The 17,096-nt window shown below is 43.5% G+C and overlaps 2 protein-coding genes across 2 annotated transcripts in view; both read left to right on the forward strand.

Moving 5' to 3' along the window:
* The first annotated feature begins 1,718 nt into the window (after nt 1-1,718).
* On the forward strand, nt 1,719-9,007 carry LOC120061548 (cyclic AMP-dependent transcription factor ATF-7-like). The gene is made up of 13 exons (XM_039011466.1): nt 1,719-1,766; nt 3,024-3,085; nt 3,222-3,318; nt 3,512-3,645; nt 3,743-3,901; nt 4,180-4,343; nt 4,422-4,515; nt 4,674-4,793; nt 4,983-5,011; nt 5,102-5,180; nt 5,760-5,948; nt 6,545-6,650; nt 8,054-9,007. The coding sequence occupies exons 2-13, from the start codon at nt 3,038-3,040 to the stop codon at nt 8,284-8,286; spliced, it is 1,452 nt and encodes a 483-aa protein (XP_038867394.1). The 5' UTR covers nt 1,719-1,766; nt 3,024-3,037; the 3' UTR covers nt 8,287-9,007.
* A 1,913-nt stretch (nt 9,008-10,920) lies between these two features.
* LOC120021282 (disco-interacting protein 2 homolog B-A-like) overlaps nt 10,921-17,096 on the forward strand; it is an 85,345-nt gene continuing 79,169 nt past the window's right edge. The window contains exon 1 of the mRNA XM_038964973.1: nt 10,921-11,102. Coding sequence (XP_038820901.1) covers nt 11,018-11,102 — 85 coding nt within the window. The 5' untranslated portion in view covers nt 10,921-11,017. The remainder of the gene's footprint in view (nt 11,103-17,096) is intronic.

Genomic DNA, 17,096 nt, shown 5'->3' on the forward strand with positions numbered 1-17,096 from the left:
TCTGCAGGTCCACATTGGGTAGACATCAATAGGAAATGACTATGAATAAAAATATTTGTTGTATATTACTTTATATTACTATATTTTTTATTCCCTTAGAAAATGTTTTCATCACTAAGGCAGTCGCAGCCAGCCAGACAGACCATCCCAATGTTATCTACACTGAACAAAAATATAAATTCAACATGTAAAGTGTTGGTCGCATGTTTCATGATCTAAAATAAAAGATCCCAGAAACTTAAGAAACACACAAAAATATTATTTCTCAAAAATGTTGGCTACAAATGTATTTACATCCCTGTTAGTGAGCATTTCTCATTTGCCAAGATAATCCATCCACCTAACAGGTGTAGCATATCAAGAAGCTGGTCATTACACAGGTGCACCTTGTGCTGGGGGCAATAATAGGCCACTCTAAAATGTGCAGTTTTATCACACAACACAATGCCAGAGATGTATCAAGTTTTGAGGGAGGGTGCAATTGGCATGCTGACTGCAGGAATGTCCACCCGAGCTGTTGCCAGAGAAGTGAATGTTAATTTCTCTATCATAAGCTGCCTCCAACATCATTTTAGAGAATTTGGCAGTACGTGCAACCGGAGTCACAACCGCAGACCACGTGTAACCACACCACCCCAGGACCTCTACATCTGGCTTCTTCACCTGCGGGATCATCTGAGACCAGCCACCGGGACAGTTGAAACTGAGGAGTATTTCGGCCTGTAATAAAGCTCTTTTGTGGGGAAAAACATTCTGGTTGGCTGGGCCTGGTTCCCCAGTAGGTGGGCCTGGCTCCTATGTGGGTGGGCGTATGCCTTCCCAGGTCCACCCATGGCTGCCCTGTAATGTGAAATCCATAGATTAGGGCCTAACAAATACATTTTTTATTGATTGATTTCCTTATATGAACTGTATCTCAGTAAAATTGTTGAAATTGTTGCATATTGCATTTATATTTTTGTTCATTATATGTGCTCCCACACTGTACTGTCATTAGTCATCCTGTTTCGCTAGCCTGCCTAAGTATGCTGCAGAGCTGTCTTACAAAATCATTTTACTAGTTCTTCCAAGTAGATACGGCATACTTTCACAAACTGTCTCTGTCCCTCTCGTCATTGTGTACAATCCTCTCATGCGGTCTAAGCTAATGTAGCAGGCGTAAGTGTATCCGTCCAGAGATCTGTATATAATGATGAGATGATCATGTCTCCGCCCTAACAATGGGAGTTGTTGTCCCAAAGAAACGCACTGAGTTTATTTTGGACAGATTTGGGCGAAAGTGCCTTTTCTTTTCAGTGTTCAAATAATCAGCATTGCTAAAACTAAAATGTTTTGCTTACAAGGTGGGGGGGAGGGGTCCCCCAACCAAATCTCCTTTAGGGCCCCCAAAATGCTAGGACCGGCCCTGAAAGGATTACCATACATAGGGACTGCAATTTTCCACAAATAGAAAATATTCTGCCATTATACATATGTGTAGGCTTGCACTTACATAAAGCATACAACATACAATGTATCATAATATGGTGAAAATGTTATGAAAAACACCGTGATTTGTCAATTGCAGGGCTCTCATCATATTTATTTTTTGCCATTTGAGGACACATGCAAACTGCCTCATGTTTACATAATCTCGGATTTTTCACCCCAGTAATCCTGTTACGTAAAAAATGTAACAGTTTCACCTCTCGCGCGATTTCAACCCAACGCAGGCAGCGCAGTGTAGGAGTTCCAGCAGCGGAGAAGGGGAGAGGTAGGGACGTTGGGTGAGTTTGTAAACATTTGATTTGCTCGTGTTCAGATATCAAGATTTTACCAAATAGCCTTTGTCGGGGAACAGGTGTATTGACAGTCTGTCACATTTACCTTCCCCTTCCTGAAATACTTATTTGACGCGCCTCGAATTGTGTCAGTGCATTAACGTTAGCCTAGCCAGCTAACATAACGTTAGCTAGCTAACCAGCCTGTGTGTTCTGTGCAATATCATCTGGCAAGGCGTTAGCTAGCAAGTTTTTTAGCTGAAAAAAAGGGGAAGGTAAATAAAGCTAGCTAATTTAGCAAAGAGACCACCAAGAAGCCCTTTTAATTCGCTCGGCCGTGATTGCCAATGTGGTTGGTCTGCTGTAACCTTACTGCCTGTACCAAAACATCTCATGTGATGATGATGATGGCCTGTCAGATTTTGCATAGTGAGGTCCATTCTTCGTCCTGTCTGACATTATGTTGCTAGCTAGCTATATCTAACTTGACGTGCTGTTGTGATCATTGGCCCATAGTTAGCCATCGTGCCCATTGTTAGCTAACTAACTAGTTAGCAGAGTCTGTTAGGTAGTTTCTGTCTTAGTTGAGACCATATACACATTAAAACCAGGGTTGAGACAGTCGCCAACGGCATGGTCCGTTAATTACGCAGATTCTGTTGCAAACCGTTTTGCAACAGAAACCGTTTACTCCAAAACGGAAAACGTTTTGCAACGAAAACGAGTTTATATTGGAAAATATTCAGCTTTGTTCCTCCCGGTTTAGTTCCGTTTGCTCCATTTGGTTCTTAAACGGTTTCTGTTGCAAGACGTAATGAATTCACCCCATGTGAACTGCGCTGTTTGTTGACAGTCAGCAGAGAGGAGGCCATTTAGCTTGGACAATAACGTTAGTAACTAAAAGGCGTATTTTACTATTCAAAAACACTAGCTAGTTAAGGCTATCACATTTTGATTTGCCAGCTGGGACATATGTTTAATCACTTTTTGTCACCAAGAAAATTGTTCATGTCAGCATTAATATATTTGTTTGATACTAACGTTAGCATTTTTCGTTTTTCTTAATTGTAGTGTAAACAAGGTGCTTTAGTTGGAAATATTGAACATGTAGGCAGTAGGAAATCCTTCTGAATATTTATTTGTTAATCCTAATGTATTAGCCAATACAGACTGTTTTTTTTTTTTTTATCTACCAAGATTTTAGAGGCAGAGACAAAATAACACACTTTCATTCTCTTCCTCTCCCATACCTTTTTATTGCAGGCTCTTTATGTGAGATGGGGGACGATCGACCTTTTGTGTGCACCGCCCCAGGCTGTGGACAGGTAGGGTCTAATTTACACTCTTTTTCTCTCCATCCCTCACTCTCTTTTCCCACTCTCCCTCCTGTCTTTACAGATCTCGGATTTTAGGAGCCATCAGATTACTTTCACCAGTGTCTTGCGTTTTCTTTGTGTACAGAGATTTACCAATGAAGACCATCTATCAGTCCACAAACATAAGCATGAGATGACCCTAAAATTTGGTCCTGCCAGAACTGATTCCGTCATCATCGCAGGTGCTTACCTTTACTATTCCTAGAATTTCTCAATTTGACTGTATGAGAAAATTATGAGAGAAACATTTTTGTCTAGCTATCAAACCAACACCACCCTGTGTGGACAGATGAGCAATCTCTGTTGTTGACAGAGGGGATTTACCTGTACTATGAAGCCTCTAAACCAGTGTCTCCTCTTTCTCTCTACCACCAGACCAGACCCCCACGCCCACCCGCTTCCTGAAGAACTGTGAGGAGGTGGGTCTGTTCAATGAGCTGGCCAGCTCCTTCGAACAGGAGTTCCGGAAGGCCCATGAGGATGACCAGAGGAACAAAAACCCGGTGAGGGTGAGGACGGTGGAGGGGCTAGGATGGGTTTGGTTTTTAAACACGGGTAGTTTGACCAATTTATTAATGTTGTGTCTGATTGTTGGTCCCCACACAGCTCCCCACCCCTCATCTTCTGGCCCCACCCCTACAGACCCTGTCTGGGGTGAAGGAGGAGGATGAGGGGCCTCTGGAGGTTGACTCCTCCCCCCCAGGCAGTCCTGACTCCACGTCCAGCATGTCGGACAGTAGCAAGGAGCCAATGGGGAGAGGAAAGGTATGACCTGGGGGCAGGGCGAACAGGTTGTATGGTTGAACAGATTAATCGATGTCTGTTCTTTCCTCTTGTCAAGTTTGCATGGTAACTTGGGTGAGAGAGAGAGAAAGGAACAGTGGTGGCCAGAGAGTAAAGTAATCACTTAACTATGAGGCAAGTAAAGAAGATGTCAGCAAAAAGTAGACAATTAGTGGGTGTCTTAGTGGGTTCAGCTCAGCGGCCTGTAGTGTTCAACTCCCACCTGGGTTTCTCTGACTGGATGTGATGTGTGTTGACAGGAGACTCTTCCTCCTCCACGACCAGTGTTGAGCTCCACCCCCACGCCAACCATTGTACGGCCTGGGTCCCTCCCCATTCACCTTGGTTACGACCCCCTGCACCCGACACTGCCGTCGCCAACTTCTGTCATCACACAAACCCCACCCTCCAACAGACAACTGGGGTGAGTCTAATCTACCAACATCTGTCTATATTTGTATTCTCTCTGTCTTTTTCATTTATACCAATCTCCTGTTCTCAGCTCTCCGACAGGCTCCTTCCCACTGGTAATGCATCTCCCCAACGGACAGACGGTCCCTCTCCTCCCCAGCCCAAATATGACCTCAGTCATATCTGTGAGAATCAATCACATTTATTTATAATGCCCTTTTTTACATCGGCAGTTTTAGTGAAAGTAATAGATGTCTAATTAACAATAACATACTTGATAATGGCAGATATTGGTAAGTGTTATTTTGTCCTCTTATTTAGTCTCTTCTTTTGTAATGTGTAGCTGGCGAGGCCATTTAATATGGTGCCCAACATCCCTGGGATTCCAGGCCCTCCGATTGGTGGGACCAGCAGCGGCTCCTCCTCCCCATCTGGGTATAGTCTACACTCAGAGGCCAAGATGGTGAGAGGCGCATGCACTGGCGGACACACACTACACACCGCACACAGAGTTAAGGACCAAATGGCAGTGGGCCTACCCGTGGCAGTGAAAGGCAAAGGGAGCCAAAATAACTTGTAGTTTTGCAACCCTAGGAAGGCATGTTGTTGACATCTGTATGACATTTCTGTGTGTGTCCCTCCCTCTCTGTAGAGGCTGAAGGCGGCGCTGACCCAGCAACAGCATGGCCTGGGGGCTCAGAACGGGGCTGGAGGGGGGACAGGGGGGGTGGGAGAGGGCACAGGGGGGGTGGGGGGGGGACCGGGGTCCAGCCCCGCTGTCCCCCAGAGACATGAGCAGTGCCAGCAGCCCTCGCAGCATTCTGACACCCCCTCACCTGCACAGCCACAGGTAAAACACATACATACTGATACAATACCTAAGGGTCAGGTGGAATCTACTAGACGCAGGGTGGCCTTTATCTCCAGAAATGATAAAAATACTGGAAAGAACACTGAACAAACTAAAACCATGTTTTGTAGATTAAATATGCTGGCAACTCTGTAAAGGTATTGATAAGAGAACTTCTCTGCAGATTCCGTCTGACCCTATATATTTGGTAATGCATTATCTCATGTCGCTTGCATGCATTTGCGTACATTTTGTGCACAAACAGTGAATACAAAAATGCACAGGCACACTCTCATGCATATATGATTTACATATACTCACACAGCAAACCAGCAGTGGCTCCTCCTCTCCATTTGGGTATAGTCTACATTCAGAGGACATGATGGTGAGAGGCGTATACACGGGCACACTTTGAAATACACATTCAAATGCACTTTTACACTCACACACACACACACACACACACACACAAGCTCACACTCTTGCATTCTCTCTCTCTCTCTCTCTCTCTCTCTCATACACACACTCATGCACACACACCTAGTCCAAGGTGTATAACACCCTCCCCGTCCTCCCCAGGTGTCCCCGGCCCAGCCCACCGGGGGTAGGAGGCGGCGGGGTGCGGAGGCCGACCCAGATGAGAGAAGGCAGCGCTTCCTGGAGAGGAACAGGGCGGCGGCGTCTCGCTGCCGACAGAAACGCAAGGTTTGGGTTGGCTCTCTGGAGAGGAAGGCAGAGGACCTGGCTACCATGAACGTCTCTTTGACCGTGAGTCTACTGCACTATGACCTAGACTGTAACTGTCTATTACAGCCAGTTACAATAGACCATAAAAGGCAATGAGAAGGGCAAAGGCAATATGTAACTTTTTGGGCGACCTGACCAAATTCACATAGAAATGTGAGTTATAGATATGTAATTCTCGTTGAAAGCAAGTCTAAGAAGCGGCAGATCTGTTCTATGTGGTTTATTTCTATGCTTCCCATTCTTAAATTTTGTTTTGCGTCTTCCTTTTGGTTTTGTACACCAGTTGAAAATACAATATTTTTGGTTATGGAAAAGATATTTCACAGTGGTTTAGATGGTACAATGATTCTCTACACTATACTTGCTTGTTTTGTCACACAAACTGAAATTGGGTAACTATTAGAATTTTAGCAACCAGGAAATGGCGGAGTGATTTCTGCATAGTGCATCTTTAAAACCATGAACCCGTCTGATTTGTATTATACTGGTAGAAGCTCTAATATGATTCTCGTGCCCATGGGGTTTTGGTGTATGGTTGTCAGTGGTTGAGAAGACAAATGTTGTGTGTACATTGTCTTGTGTGTTCATGCCTATATGTGGTGTTCTGTTTCTGTCAGAATGAAGTGGGTCTGCTGAGGAACGAGGTGACACAACTGAAACAGCTGCTACTGGCCCACAAAGACTGCCCTGTCACTGCCATGCAGAAGGCGGCTGCCTACTTAGGTAATTAAGACAACATACACTACATTACCAAAAGTATGTGGACACCAACTCGTCGAACATCTCATTTTAAAATCATGGGCATTAATATGGAGTTGGTCCCCCTTTTGCCGCTATAACAGCCTCTACTCTTCTGGGAAGGCTTTCCACTAGATGTTGGAATATTGCTGTGGGGACTTGCTTCTATTCAGCCTCGAGCATTAGTGAGGTCAGGCACTGATGTTGGGTGATTAGGCTTGGCTCGCAGTCGGTGTTCCAAATCACCCCAAAGGTGTTTGATGAAGTTGAGGTCAGGCCAGTCTTGTTCTTACACACCAATCTCGACAAACCATTTCTGTATGGACCTTGCTTTGTGGACTTGGGGCCTTGTCATGCTGAAACAGGAAAGGGCCTTCCCCAAACTGTTGCTAGCTGGAAGCACAGAATTGTCTAGAATGTCATTGAATGCTGTAGCGTTAAGATTTCCCTTCACTGTAGCTAAGGGGCCTAGCCAAAACCATGAAAACAGCCCTAGACCATTATTCCTCTTTCACCAAACTTTACAGTTGGCACTATGCATTGGGGCACGTTCTCCTGGCATCCGCCAAACCCAGATTTGTCTGTCGGACTGCCAGATGGTGAAGCGTGATTCATCACTCCAGAGAACGCGTTTCCACTGCTCCAGAGTCCAATGGTGGCGAGCTTTACACGACTCCAGCCGACGCTTGGCATTGCGCATGGTGATTTTTGGTTTGTGTGTGGCTGCTTGGCTATGGAAACCTATTTCCTGAAGCTCCCGACGAACAGTTATTGTGCTGACGTTGCTTCCAGAGACAGTTTGGAACTTGGCAGTGAGTGTTGCAATCGAGGACAGACTATTTTTACGCGCTACGCGCTTCAGTACTTGGTGGTCCCGTTCTGTGAGCTTGTGTGGCCTACCACTTTGCGGCTGAGCTGTTGTTGCTCCTAGACGTTTCCACTTCACAATAACAGCACTTACAGTTGACTGGGGCAGCTCTGGCAGAAATTTGACGAACTGACTTGTTGGAAAGGTGGCGTCCTATGACGGTGCCACGTTGAAAGGCACTGAGCTCTTCAGTAAGGCCATTCTACTGCCATTGTTTGTCTACGGAGAGTGCATGGCTGTGTGCTTGATTTTATACACTTGTCAGCAACGGGTGTGGCTGAAATAGCCAAATCCACTAATTTGAAGTATGTCCACACACTTTTGTGTATACATGAATCTACTATCAATCACACAAGTCTGTCATTCACTCCATCTGTTTGATTTTTAATTTAGCCTCATTTATCTGTCCCCAATCAACTTGTACATCCATTCACCCACCTACCGATCCAACTCATCCATCTAATCTATTGCTTGCCTGTCACCTCTCTTTAAGGGTGAATGTTTCTCTCTCTGTCTGTAGCTGCAGGAGGAGAGGAGAGCTCCAGGGATCCCCCCTCCGAGCCTATGGGCTCCACAGCCTTGGTCATCCAGCACGGGCCTTCGGCCCCTGTCCCCAGCCCTGGTGCAATCACCGTCAACGGGCTGAGTGTATGCGCGGCTGAGGCAGTGGCCATGTCGGTCCTGGCCGGGATGGGGGCGGCCCACCAGGGAGGGGTCCTCATGGCGCCACAGCCTCAGCCTGCCCCCAGATGATGCACAGGGAGCCAATAAGAACTTTAGGAGGCCGGACTGGTACAATTATGTGAGAGATTGAAAGGGACCTGATTTGAAATCTGAAATCCCACCAGTTGTTAATAGAAGGGGGGTGAGAAGTACTATCTCCAACCTATGCTCAGACCTTGGATACAGTGGCAGCCAGGAAAGGATGTTGGGAGTTGACATCCTGTCAAAGCCACAGAACCCCCCCACCCCCCAAACACACACACACACACACTCGCTTACAGCCAATGATAATCACTGAACATACCGAGTAGTCCCGCCCCTTTTGCCCCTTTTCTGATGGATCCCTGCTTGGAAGCACTGTCACTGCGTATATACAAGCGTATGTACATACTCGCACCCCGTGACATACACACACACACACACACACACACACACACACTCGATCACCGAATGTAGTGTGTTTTTGTCTATTTGCAACTCTCTCCCCTGTCTACAGTGTAAATCTCTCCTTACATATTTATCTTCTTCATGCAGCTGTTAATCCATGGGGAAACTCTTTTTAGGGCTGAATAAGCGTGAGATATTGTTTTCCCTTTGTCATGGAGTGAGCCAAAGTATGAGTATGTTCAATGTCTGGCCTTTTTAAAAATGTGTATTATTATTGTTTTTTTTTATAGGAATTCTGCATTCTGACAATGTGTATGAAACCCTTATTGACTGCATGGATATTAGAGGAGACTGATGAAGACCACTGTCTGTGTGCTGGTGTCTGCTCATATTGTTGCTGGTTTTTATCATACTGCTTTTCTCTCCCACTTTTTAAAGTGATATCAAATGACTGATGCAAACAATGACAGTGTCCTAATGTAACACTTGAAATGGTTAGGTTTTAGATTATACTTTATGTAGTAATCAACAAACTTTTCATTAGATTTATAAATTATTTACCCAGGCTAAGTTGAGAAAAAGTAGTACAATATATTTTTATATTCAAAACAAATATTAATGTTCCTGCATTTATCTAAAATGTGTGTCGTGAATACAGTGGTAGAATGGTTTGTTCTAATTCAATGAAAACCAATTACATTCTAAATGATAAGAGAAAATGTAACATATGACATTTTCTTGAATGCAAATCTCGATTAGGGGACGTCTATTAAGAGAACATGTAAACCTACAACATATTCTTGAATGCAAATCTACATTAGGGGACGTCTATATGGAGTTAAAGATCATGTCCTTGTCTCGGGTGCTTTCCAACATTTAAAAAAACTACTGTCTTTTGTAAGACACGTCACTGAAATATTTATGAAATGTCATTGAGTGGTGTCTTTTTTTTTTTTTTTTTTTTTACATTTTGTGTTGAGGAATACCTTGTTTGTTTCATATTTTTTTAACATGTCAATGCTCTATTCATCATTTTGTTATTGCTGTAACTGAACCCTGCGTCACGTTACCTTTCCCCTCGTGTTCTGTCAAGAGGATGGGTATGTCTGTCTTCAACAGTGAACCCAGAGTGTAACCTCCCACAAACTATTATGGAATTTGTCTCCAATCCGTCGAGAGGGTGTTGTTCCCCAAAAGAATTACACCTCAAGGCGGGGAAATTTAACTTGTGTATAGTCTCAACTATTAAAAGATCTCCGGCAAAATAAACAAGTTACTGGCAACAAGGGGTTTAGGTTAATCTTTTTCATGCTTAGTATCTAAGTGCCTATCCCCTTGGTACAGAGCTCCATGACAGTAGGAGCAGAAGCTGCCTGATGTGGTACTGGCTCAGGGTGCTCAGGGATTAGGATGGGCTGGTGGCATACGTGTACACAACAAGCACAGGAAACGAGAAGGCTTCTGTATGTCAGAGAGCGAGGTAGACCCTGCATGTGACTGTGTATAGACCATAAGGGGAGAATCCTAACTTCCACTAAATAGATTTTTCACCAAGTCTCCCACTGACATGAATGCATGACTAAGTGAAAATTGACTGGAAGTTAGAATTAGCCTCTAAAATTGTGTTCCAGACATAATTTGTGTGATGTTAGGATGTTCATCTTGTCATGAAATTGCAATAGTTGACTGACCGATATTATGGACCATAGTTTCATAATCAGTAGCCCAGTGTGTGTTCAGTCAGTGGTGTGTGAAATGCTCTTAAACATTCATTTTCCATACAGCAGGATTCACCAACTGGCGGGCCGAATTTGAAATGTGGGTGGTTTTATTTGGCCCCCCAAGTTTTTTTGAATGTTCATAGTCTGACATAAAAGACTGTAAAAACACCAGGAAATCAGCTCCAGTGATTTTAATTTAAGAAATCTGAAACCCAAGTTTTCCCACGCATAATAGAGAGACACGTGATTGTATACAAATGTAAGCAATGTTTGAAATGATTGTTTTAGTCAAACATCTATTTGGGCTTATTGCTGGCAATTTGCAGTCTACAAATTATTTGTAATTATGTTCCCGGCCCCCACCAACCGCTCAAGAAAATATAGTTGATGGCTGAATCAAGTTGATGATCCCTGCCATACAGTAACGCCAGGGGGAGCAGGAAGTCTAATGATTTCATGCGCCAGTCACAACCATTAACATCAGACATGGTCATGTGACAGATTCCTTTGGTGAGTTGTTCATTGCTCACAGTTATGGCGGTGTTAGGGAGTCGAAAGGATGGAGTACAGTCTTGATTTTTGCTTTTCTCGTTGACTCAGGAACTTGTCACCACTTTTAATTTCTTAACATTCTACGTTTTATTCTTGCAACGATGGCGGACCGAGGCGTGGATATGTTGGCACTACCGAAAGAGGTCAAGGACCAATTGGCGGAGTTGGATTTGGAACTGTCCGAAGGTAAGGATTTTAGATGGGGGAAAGATAAATAGGTGTTGTGTCCCAGATAAAAACAATAACAATCACCCGTCTGCTGTCAGTGGTGAGAACTGCAGTCTATAACCGGGCAAGCACGACTCCCTCCCCCTGCTATGTTGCCGAGGAGGATAAAAACACTGACCTATTTTCATTTGATTAGCTACTATAGTTAATGTAATCAAAATACCATCATTATTATTTTCGCCTATAATGGCATAGTGTTTTTGAGTGTTTTTTGTTTATTTATACTTTACATAATACTTACCATCAGAAGTAACCATAGCTCTCAACATTAACACAATCTTCCAATTTGCTTTGCAGAGTCAGTGCATTTTTCTCTAGTAGCTAGGATAAAAATTGCCTTCATGTAATTTACAGTACCAAAAAGGAGATCATAGAGGTTTTCCTCCTGTCAGAAATTAGGTCAAGGCTCTCTTCCTCATCACATAGTTATTGTGTCTGTTTCTCAAGCGATAGTGCTGTTGAAATTATGCTGCACGTTCCATAGACCTACAAGGCTGTCGACTGCTAAGCTCTCTTGTTAATGTGGGAATGCAGCGTTTGCCTTGTTTTGACAAATGGCAATGCTAAAAATAAAAAAATAATAATATGGTGTTATGCAAGTCTCCTTGGTGGGTGAATCACAGTATTGCTGGATCTGTGCCATGCGGTTCAAAGCACCCCGAGGTGCATGAGTAATGTAATGTTTCAACTTTGGAGAGGAAGGAGAGAGAACGTATGTGATGGAGGAGTAGAGTTACCATTGGTGACTGACTTACTGAAGTCAATTCTCTCCCTGAATCTGCTCCCCTCTCTCCCCACTGTGTGAACATTGAATAATAGTACAGTTTCACACTGTGCCTATTGAGCTCTTCACAGCTTACCGCTGAAACTCATGGCTCCATGGAGTCATCATGGATTCCGACTGTCCAGGTCTCATCCAGACACAGTTGGATGACTGAAACTGAAACGGAAGACCAAGTGTGGAGAAAAGTTTTCAGTAATTTTCCGAGGCCTCCATACTATTCTGCCACCACCAGACCTTTGGTTGTGGGCCCTGGCACTTGTGATTTTCCATCAAATCTGCTGAGTATAATTTCAAAATTTGTTTTATTTGAGACTAAAAAAGTTACTTTTGTCACTACTCACCTGTAATAATCATTCAATAGTTGCTTTCTGAAACGTCTCAAAGTGAGGACATTAGCCTAACAAGAGAATCATAGTAGAATCAAATAGCCTGTGCACATCATCAAACACAGCCCCCCTGGGATACAGCCACAAAGATGGCCTCTCAGTGGTTACAAACTAATCAAAACAACTCCCTCAAAACAACATGGTCTCAGAGCATTTCGTATTAGTCTGTATGTAAAGCCGAGACACTCCATTTAGTATATGTTACGTTTCGTATGGTATCTATTCATTTGTGGATGTCCATCATCCATTTCGTATGATATGTTACGAATTGCAGTTTGTACGATGTGTTACGAATTGCAGTTTGTACGATGTGTTTCGAAACGCAATGTACGATATGTTACGAATTACAAAATGTACAATATGTTAGCTAGGTAGCTAACATTAACGTTAGCTAGCTCTAGGGGTTAGGGTTAACTAGCATGCTAAGTAGTTGCAAAGTAGCTCAAAAGTAGTAAGTAGTTGCTAATTATCTAAAATGCTAAAGTTGTCCGTGATGAGATCCGAACACGCAACCTTTTGGTTGCTAGACGTTCATGTTATAGGCCAACCCATTCACCCCGACCAACCACCCTCTTTCCGTTTTTGCCTTAAGTAATCTATCTTATGTAACCATACCAAATGTAACATATCATACTAATTTGAGTGTCCCAGATTTACGTTTACTATGTTGCGTCTAGCTGTTACTGAGACCAGTCTGCTCAAAAAGATGTGTGAAATCTATTTTACATTGATCAAATCAATTAGATCGGGCTGTTTAATATGTCACAGGGCACTTCTGAAAAAGTCTGAGTGATGGAGAAGCCTTAATTCACTGTTACAAACGGTGGGTGAACTCACTTCTACTTGTGGTATTGTTTAATAATAGACAGCAATTAACAGTTTGGTTAGTGAGGGTTCGGAGTAGTGCTGCTCTCCTTAGGATCACACACACAGATGGAGAGAGAGAAAACAGACTGGAGTACCTATCTATTAATAATAATGGCATGCTGTATAAACAGATGTACTGCATAAACAGACTGTCTCTAGTTTTCTGCTGTGTGTGCAAATCGAGTGTAAATGTTTGAGAGTGTCGTTGTGTGGCATACATTGGTTGTGGGATTTTTGTTGATAGGGGGTTTTTGCTTTAGTGACTGAAGAGCTCAGCAGTAGTAGTAGGCCTATACAACTACTACTCAACTGTAAATGCCAGCATGCTGTATGCTTATTGGTCTGTTGTCCTCAGACATTTAGAGCAGTAGTTAACTACCCCTGATAAGACCTACCAGCTCCACGTGTAGGCCTATCCCTTGACAATCTCTGTAGTTACATTAACAGACAGTGTAGGCTTATTAAAATGTAGCCTAGTTACATGTTTATTAGGATACATAGTACTTGAATGAATGATGAGTATTGAAATGGCCTGTTGTTGTGGTGTTATGGCTCAAGTTTGAGGTGTTTGTTTATTCCCGCCCATCAGCCCTGTAGCCCTCAGCTAGTCCACTGACTCCACTCACACACATAATCCATTTTGAGCCCCAGCAGCACTTAACACCCAACGATTGATTCACCACAAAGAGAAGCCTGTCTCATTATTCCAGCCACACTGAGCTATGACCAGATGGCCAGACCGGAATAGCCATGTTTGTAGTTCCATCAGCCTGCTGGTGGTTGTAGTTTAACTGTAGCTAGTATCATACAGTAAATGAATTGGATCAGTTGGGACAGGATTCAGTAAAGGCTTCAGTAGCACAACAACTCAATAGAAACTCAAAACCCCCAGTGCGGGGGTCAACTGAAAGTCTCTGTCACAGTGGCGAAGGGAGGACGACATGGTGTACTCTATATCCAACAGTCTTCCCCCCACCCACCTTTATTTAACCAGGTAGGCCAGTTGAGAACAAGTTCTCATTTACAACTGCGACCTGGCAAAGATAAAGCAAAGCAGTGCGACACAAACAACACAGTTACACATGGGATAAAAAAACGTACAGTCAATAACACAATAGAAGAAAAAAAAATCAAAGTTGTTGCTGTAAGCACATAGCCTACTCTCTACTATCTATGTTTTGGGAAGTACTTTATCAGTATTATGCACCAAAACACATAATCTATTTTAATGAACTGCCAGTACATTTCCATTTATATGGAGTAGTAGCAGTCTATCCGGAGTCTTCTTAATGTTTCTCATGCATATCCTTTACATTTCTAACAATCAGCCCATTGTTGTCACTCTGTTCCAAAGACGGGACTCCCATGGCAACAAATATAGGAAATATGCACCATTGCAGTGATGGTGGATTATGTGCGTGCGCGTGCGTGTGTGCGTGTACGCGTGCATGTACGTGTGTGCGTATTAAAGGGATACTTCGCAGATACCTATAGACTTCCAGTTGTTGCGCTAACGCTAGTTAGCATTGGCTTGCGAAACTACATCTTACTTCCTTTACACTGGACACAGAGACATGAAAATGGTATTCATCTGACACTGGGAAGTAGATAAAGGGCCTCATTGCCAAAATCCTGAATTATCCCTTTAAGGTCTCCCCTACACCCAGCTCTAACCCCGGTGACTGTGGGGACACAATGGTAGCCATTGAGAGGATCAAAGCGATGCTGGCTGGAAGCTCGGCTGGAATTCAAAACGCTCAACCACAACCCTTTATGTGTTTTAAGCTGCTCAAATGAACTGTATGTGTGTGTGAAAGTGAGCTAGCTGTACAGTTACTGTAAATATGACTACTTCCCACACACACACACACACACACACACACACACACACACACACACACACACACACACACACACACACACACACACACACACACACACACACACACAATGTGTGCCCCTTTGCCTGGTTTTTGTTTCTCCTGCCTGGTCTCCAAGGTCTGTGTGTATAGTGTGGTGTAGTGCTCTGATAAGAGCTGAGTGAATGGGATTCCCTTTGGCTTTGCTCTGAGTCCTGTCTCTGTCTCAGTGTGGACTATAGTGACTTGTGAGTGTTTGTCCAGTCGTGTGTGTGTGGAGGAGAGGCAGGTTTTTCAGCACAGCAGCCTGTTCCGTGCTGAGTGGAGAGGGGGAGAAAAAGGGAGAGAGAGAGAGAGAGACAGTTGGAGTTGGGGGAGAGAGAAAGAGAGATTACGGTCGTGTCTGCGTCTCCCAATCTAGGTCACAGAGCATCAGGAGGCAACACGCCTGGCTCATTTAGCCCTCTGAGTCACAGTGGGCCAGTACTGCTGCTGGGGATCTCTCTATCTCGCTCACTCTCTCACTCTCACTCTCTCTCTCTCTCTCTCGTGCTCTCTGTTGCTTACATTCTCGGTCACTCATTCTATCTATATCTCACTTATCCTCTCTCTCTCTCTGACGCTCGGTCGCTTGTTTTCTATCTCGCTTAACCCTCTCTCTCCCACTGTCTATCCATGGCTCTGTCGCTCATTCCCTCTCTCTGTCTATCTCTACATCTGATATGCTTTCTCTATGGCTCTCTCCTTTCTCAGCCTTTCTCTCCTTCCTACCCTTGCACTTCATCACCATAAACAAGGCAGTGTAGAATGGGAACTATGTGTATGTGTATGTATGTGTGTATGTGCACGTTGAGGATTGTAGCCAAAGTGTAGCTTTTGCGTCAGTGTCCTCACAGTGTGTTGACCACAGACACACACAGGGCAGGAAGATGCTTCAGCCTATCCATTGAAAAGCTCATTAACTGTAACTGAGGAGCTGTGCACTGATCTCCGACCATAGTTAAAGGTCAGTAATGACCAATAGAGAAGGAAGCACAGATTCAGTGTGGCAGATATTGTAGAAAAACAGTCTGATATTGGCAGAGACATCTGCAGAAATGTCCAGAGAAGTTGTCCGTTTTGGAAATGAAGCATTTGTGTTACATAATAGCATGCACCTCACGCTCAACACTCTCTCAGAGAGTTCCTCTCTGTCCAGTGTCTGTGGTCTTAATCTTTTATTTTTATTGGCCAGTCTGAGATATGGCTTTTTCTTTGTAACTCTGCCAAGAAGGCCAGCATCCCGGAGTTGCCTCTTCACTGTTGACGTTGAGACTGGTGTTTTGCAGATACTATTTAATGAAGCTGCCAGTTGAGGACTTGTGAGGCATCTGTTTCTCAAACTAGACACTCTAATGTAATTGTCCTCTTGCTCAGTTGTGCACCGGGGCCTCCCACTCCTCTTTCTATTCTGGTTAGAGCCAGTTTATGCTGTTCTGTGAAGGGAGTAGGGCACAGCATTGTACAACATCTTCAGTTTCTTGGCAATTTCTCACATGGAATAGTCTTCATTTCTCAGAACAAGAATAGACTGATGAGTTTCAGAAGAAAGGTCTTTGTTTCTAGCCATTTTGAGCCTGTAATTGAACCCACAAATGCTGATGCTCCACATACTCTACTAGTCTAAAGAAGGCCAGTTTTATTGCTTCTTTAATCAGAACAACAGTTTTCAGCTGTACTAACATAATTGCAAAAGGATTTTCTAATGATCAATTAGCCTTTTAAAATGATAAACTTGGATTAGCTAACACAACATGCCATTGGAACACAGGAGTGATGGTTGCTAATAATGGGCCTCTGTATGCCTATGTAGATATTCCATAAAAAATCTGCCATTTCCAGCTACAATAATCATTTACAACATTAACAATGTCTACACTGTATTTCTGATCAATCTGATGTTATTTTAATGGACAAAAAATTTGCTTTTCTTTAAAAAAAAAGTGACCCCAAACTTTTGAATGTAGTGTAATAATAATCAATAATTTTGCTCTTTATTTAACCATCTTACATATAA

The sequence above is a fragment of the Salvelinus namaycush genome, chromosome 2 (genome assembly GCF_016432855.1).
Source record: "Salvelinus namaycush isolate Seneca chromosome 2, SaNama_1.0, whole genome shotgun sequence".
NCBI lineage: Eukaryota > Metazoa > Chordata > Actinopteri > Salmoniformes > Salmonidae > Salvelinus > Salvelinus namaycush.

Bases quoted from the DNA above. Each gene is read 5' to 3' on its own strand.
- LOC120061548 (XM_039011466.1), top strand. From the start codon at position 3,038: ATGGGGGACGATCGACCTTTTGTGTGCACCGCCCCAGGCTGTGGACAG. The intron at 3,319-3,511 runs GTGCTTACCTTT...CTCTACCACCAG, and splicing joins TGATTCCGTCATCATCGCAG to ACCAGACCCCCACGCCCACC. The intron at 4,794-4,982 runs GTGAGAGGCGCA...CCCTCTCTGTAG, and splicing joins TACACTCAGAGGCCAAGATG to AGGCTGAAGGCGGCGCTGAC.